At 53.8% G+C, this 6,160-nt stretch overlaps 1 protein-coding gene across 1 annotated transcript; it reads right to left on the bottom strand.

Moving 5' to 3' along the window:
* Positions 1-3,821: 3,821 nt before the first annotated feature.
* On the bottom strand, positions 3,822-5,737 carry cyc1 (guanylyl and adenylyl cyclase family member; the record flags this gene model as incomplete). The annotated part of the gene is made up of 4 exons (XM_002956671.1): positions 3,822-3,940; positions 5,018-5,168; positions 5,380-5,469; positions 5,642-5,737. 4 exons carry the CDS (start codon positions 5,735-5,737, stop codon positions 3,822-3,824), a joined length of 456 nt encoding a protein of 151 aa, XP_002956717.1.
* Positions 5,738-6,160: the final 423 nt, after the last annotated feature.

Here is a 6,160-nt window from a genome sequence, read left to right as displayed (position 1 = left end):
ACCTCCACATACAACATCCATTTCCTGGGAAAGTCCATGCGCATGCACAAAGCAGCGGAGCGAAGGAGATGTACGGCGATGGACTCTAGAATGGAGGCCTTGCTTTCAGATCGACGAATGCATGTATGTATGTATGTATGTATGTAGTATGTATGTAGTATGTATGTAGTATGTACGTATGTATGGCGCATGAAGCCACCATCACAAGGTCGCCCAACTATCACCCAATGCGGTCTGTCGGCCAGTGAACAAATGCAGTTCAATAAAGCTGCCTGTCCTCATTTGAATAATATTTTATCTCTTGTAAACCCCTCACCTCTCTCTTCCCCCGGGGAGGAATCGGGCCGTAAAACATGACACTGTGTGTTTCACACAGCCTCAAACTTTTATTTATCGATGCACCACTGAACTGCACTGCCAGGAAAACCCCTGTCTCTCTGAATGCATGTCATAAACAAATTTTAACCGCCTGTACGACCAGCGTGTATGTAATTGTACGTGCATGCATGCACGCACGTGATTGCATGTGTCTACATGAGGAAGATTGAGGGAAAATACGGCACTTTGGGCAGTGTAACAGCAGCTATATGCTATTGGATCATAACACAGGGCTAATGGATTATGACAAAGTGAGTTTGGAGCCCACTGTAACAGCCACACACACACACACACACATACACACACACACACATACACACACACACACATACACACACACACACACACACACACACACACACAAGGCGGCTAAATGAAAGGAGGCATTTCGCCGCGTGAAGTGGGCGCAAGAGCCGCATGGCTGCGTGCAGTAGCCGCACACCGCCACCGTGCAGCACAGGAAACAGAAGCGCGCGAGGAGGTGTGTGCGAGGGCGAGGGCACGCGCATCGCCCTCCATGGCGAGGTCCGAAGCCACTACTTGCTGCGGACACGTCGAATGATGAACACCCGATGTTGTGTATAGGTGATGTATAGGCAGACAGACGGCCATGCTAACGTTTATGTATGTAGGTATGGTTGCGTCAAAAACAGCTGGCCGAAAACATAGATATTGAAAATAGTTTTTAATCATTTTCAGCATTCGGCGAGTAATAAAACACAGACACACAGACAAACGCACACACGCGGGCGGGCGCGCTTCCATTATTGTATAAACATACATCCAAGCATACGCGTATTTTCATTATACAGACATACATCCAAACATACGGAATTTTTATTTTACTCTATTCGTCACTCGACATTGATGCGATGGACCCTTGCCTGTATTCTAATCCCTGATCCACATGACCACCACCATCATCACCACCATTGGGCAAAAACAGGCGCGACCGCACGCCGTACGGTACGAACGTAAAGTAAGAACCTGCGGTACAAACTGCTGCAAAATTATCTACCGAAGGTCGGGAGGCGCTCCTTTTTGCGCTGCGCCTCGCGCGACCGCCTCTGCCCTACTACCCCGGGCCGCACTACAACCTAAGAGACCCAAACCACTTCACATTAGAGTACGTACGACAAACGTACGAAACTTTAACGGCCGTATCATCGTTCAAAAACATGCGGCAACTTACTGGCACATTCATTAGCACAAGTTGCATTCGATACATTTTTTATCCTTTTTAATTTAGTTTCTATTTTTATTATTCCCGGCTTCATGGCGATGAGTCACATGACGATCACGACGTTTCGGGTGCACGTCTATGTTATCTATGTATATATAAATTATTTAACGCTCCTATAACTCTGAATCAAAACCCGCGTCCCATCAAAATTCCCACAAAAATCATTCATCAGAAATCCGACATATGGCACAAAGTCCATTATACATTTTTCGTGCATATGCTCATATGATTCATCCATCCATTCATCCACTGGAAAATACGCTATCACGACACGACATGCAGGCTCTTTATTTCTGGTGAATGGATGTATGAACATGGGACATAGAAAATATCGCCAAGAATCATACAGGCAGCATTAGCCACGTTGTAACACACATACATACACACACACAGGTGCACGCGCCTCCTCTACTTCTCAGCAAGCCCCAGGGCCTCAATCATCAAATATCGCGAACCTCCCTACTAAAGTCCTGCTTTGGCACCTTGCCTCGCGCCTGCCCCCCTACCGCGCCATGTAAGTACACGTACACATGTGCACACTCGGGGACACAGAGAGAGAGTGAGAGAGAGAGAGTGAGTGAGTGAGAGAAAAACCTGCTCAAAACCCCTCGGAAAGGCTCCTCGCTCCTCGTGGAAAGTTGCAATTGAAATGAAAGTCAATTTGCTGCGCTGCTCGCGAAATCTTCAACGATAGTTCGAGTGGAAAGAAAAAAACACATATAGCTGGCGATTGACGATAGCTGGTACTGATGCTCACGTGCTGCCCGACGGCGGCTGATGCCACGCCGCCAAGCTGGCGTGGCATTCCGCCAGATAGCTGCTGCCGCTACGGCTGCCATCTAGCGCCGAAACCACGAAGCCCGCAAGACCCGACGGCCGCGGTAGCAGTGCCTGCAGCGATTCAGCCGCACCGAAGCGCTCCGAGGTAGGTTGTCTGTGCAGCAGTCCAGAGCCATCTGCGGCGGCGGCGGCGGCGGCGGCGCCGCTGCTGCTGTCGCGGGAGGCCAGCCGGTCGAGGCCCAGGCCACCCAAAACCAATCTAGTGGATGCACTGCAAGATTGCACGGTATCGACGTCCGCGGCGGCATCAGTGGCGGCGGCTGCGGCGCCGGCGCCGCCGACGGCAGTGGCGGCGGCGCCACAGATGGCGGAGGGTTGGAAAGTTTCAATGGGAGCCATGATTTGCCCGGTAGTCGACCTGCTGATGGTCGCTCTGGTGGTGGCGGTCATGGTGGTGGTGGGATGCGGATCGGCGGTAAGACCCAGGCCGAAGGCGCAGAGGGTAACGGCGGCCGGCTTCTCCTGCTCCAACTCTGCGCCGCCCTCCTCGCTACCCCGGCGAGGGCAGCCCCCACCTCCCGCGCCCTCGTGTGCGGTCGCTGCCGCCGCTTCCAGCAATGTCGTCGACAGCGTCGACGCCGCCTCGGGATGCTCCCCGCCGCCGTCGCCCTCAACCACCACCTGGCCGCCCGCGCCGCCACACGAATGGTACTGCTCCACCGCCGGAGGAGGAGGACGAGGGGATGTCCTGCTCGACTCCACCACCGTCGCCGTACTGACACCCCTTTCCGAACGGCAATCACCGTCGGTGCCGCCGCTGCTGCCCGACGGCGCGGAGGGCAGCTCGGCAATGCTCTTGGCCAGCGCGTCCATCTGCTCCAGCAGAACTTGGGGATCGGGGATGGCGGAGGCGGTTACCGTCCTACCACCGTTGCTGCCGCCGCTGCCGCCGCCGCCGCCGCCGCCGCCAGGGCCCCGCGTATCTCCGGCCAGCCCTTGAGCGCCCTCAGGCGACCGCCAAATAGGAATTGCACTAGCTGCAGTGAGAATCCGCGGCACTGGAGCGCTGCTGCCGCCAATGCCGCGCTCGATGCCGGCGGCGGCGCTGTTTGGAACCGACCCATGGGTCATCAAGAGTGACGAACCATTGTTCAATGGCGGCGGCTGAATGACTGGGTCAGCGTAGCTCTGGGGCGGGGTCCACAGGTGTGTGCGCATGAGGCCCTTGCCCTTCACCTGCGCGCTCAGTTGGAACGGGGGTAAGGGGGGGTCAACAGAGACAACAACGCAACAGAGACACGCGGGAAGGTGTACCACCACCAAGGGAAATCTGAAGACACGCATGGAGATTTTACGCGTGGTAATCTGTCCCCGTGAGTTCCAACTCGCCCTGTTCAATGAGGAGGTTCTGTAGGAGGATCTAAGGACTCACCTCAATGCCGCCTGTGGACTGCCAGCCCGGCTCTTGCTGTAGCATGCCGTAAGTGTCCTCGCTGACGTGGATGCTGCCAGGGACGCCCGTACTCTCCATGCGGCTCGCTGTGTATGGAGCGTTAGCAGGTAGCCAAGAGAAGCAGCGTATCAATGAGAAAGCTCAAGACAAAACTGGAATAAAAGAATAGAAGATCATCTGCTTTTGATAATGATATCACTTTTTGAGTGAACAAGCCCCAAATATCTATTTATTTAGGGTAAACTTCCTATTGATGAATAAAAACGCACCTTTTAAGGGATTTAAACCCTATTTAGAAAGTAAGGGTAAGAATAAACTATTCTTATTATACCCCACCATATCTATTATACAATGATATATATTGTAGTAATTCATTGATACATTGGATAGTACGCTACTTGATTATGTTTTTAGAAAAATAAAAAATAGGGGATTTTAATCTGGATTAGAATCCGTAACGCAATACTTACCTAATCAACCTGATTTCGCTATGAACGTGTTAATTTATGAAAGAACCAGAGAAGAAATTGCTAAGGACTGTTCTCAAGGGTCAGTAATCAAAACTAGTCATGTAGGGGATGTTGCAGTAAGTGTAAACCGTAAGTGATACAGTTTACTTGTAACAGTGGTCTTATTACTAGATTACATATTAGTACAAATTGTGCAAAGGTTAAAGCATTCAGAATAAATATATTTTCATCGTTGTCGATCTGAAAAGAAGCTACGAAATGTTTGAGTTGTTTATGTCGCTAGATGCAACTAATGAGCAGCTCGACTTTCAATAGATGAAGCATTGGTCACCACTGGCGTTGTCACCACTGTGTATGATGTGTGGGACAGGGGGCCATATCTTCACCCTGCGGCCGCTACCCGGCAGACCCTGCCTTCCCCGGTATTTCGGGGCACCCTCATCCAGTTACCCTAGTTAACTTCTCAGTGGATCGCTCAGGTTCCGCACCCACCACCGGCATCCAACGGTGGGTCGACGGCGGCCCAACTCCATTCCTGGTCGGCATGCAAGGTCACTTTATCCCTAGGTCACCAGCGTCCATCGACTAGGGGCACTTTACCCTCCACCATCGAAAGGATTTTCGACCCTGACAGGTCTCGATCCCGGGATCTCCCGGGGAAACCACTGCGTGTTGGCGCCTGGTGGTCCTTACCCGTGTTTACTGTGTCTCCAAACAGACAGAACCTCGGCATGCGTGTTCCCACCACTCCGCTGACCACGGGCCCGCTGTGTATGCCCACGCGGATCTTCACGGGAGCGCCCGTGGTGGGGAGGCGGACACACGCTGCAGCACGGAGCATTGCCTGGGTGGAGCACGAGGGGGGCAGGAGAGGGACGTTACCTAGGGACCTAGGGACTGTGGACCTGTCGGGCTACCTGGTTGATGTGAAGCGAAGGATCGACTTTCCACCATAGTCCGCAACGTCGATAAGGACGTCCAAGGAGTCAATACAACATTTCCTACATCCGCACCTTTGCGAATCCCACCACATTGGCCGCCTGGTCCGGGTCCACAGTCCCCCCTCCCTGGACTGCCGCCATGCCGTCCTCGTCCTCGCGAATAAGGCCCCCGGCGACCATGTAGCAGTCGCCGATGGTCTCAACCTTTAGTAAGACGAGCATTTAGAAGGGCATATAAAGACGTGTGTGAGGAAAGGAGAAAAGGAAGTGAAAGGAGGTGGTATTGTCGAGGGGTGGAAAAAGGCAAGGACAGGGTTGTTGCGGGAACCCCTTTCTGTGACGCACCTACCACCGACATGCCCCAACCAACCCCCACCTTATACACACGATAGAAGTCCAGCATGGCATCGAAGCGCGTGAAGAGGGTGTTCAGGAAGGCCATGACCACGCGGGGCGGCAGCACCTTGCACATGGGGGTGAACCCTGAACCCACAACCGGAGAGCGCGACGTGGGGTGGGGGAGAGCGGTATTGGACGGCGGTATTGGACGAGCACGTGTGGCAGAGAGATGTGAGCGGGGAGGAGGGTGCGGTGCGGCGCAGGGGGAAGGGGGAAGGAGGGTTTGCACCGCAGAGCGGAATGGGGGCGTGTGCTGGTGGATGGGGGGGGCGGGGAAAAGCCTGGAGCGGCCGGGGGGCCGTGGGGGTGGTGGAGGTGGAGGACTATCAAGATGAGTCAAGGTCCCCGGACGTCCGGGAACACCCGGAGGTACTTGTGTGTATCCCTCTCACCTTGGATGTCGGCGAACAGCACCGTCACCTGCGGCACGCAATGGACGATGGGCAAAAGCAGGGGTTCGTACACAACACAAGGCACTGATCAGTGCATCAGGGAA

This window comes from Volvox carteri, assembly GCF_000143455.1.
Source record: "Volvox carteri f. nagariensis unplaced genomic scaffold VOLCAscaffold_64, whole genome shotgun sequence".
NCBI lineage: Eukaryota > Viridiplantae > Chlorophyta > Chlorophyceae > Chlamydomonadales > Volvocaceae > Volvox > Volvox carteri.
This window is presented reverse-complemented; position numbering and strand designations above follow the sequence as displayed.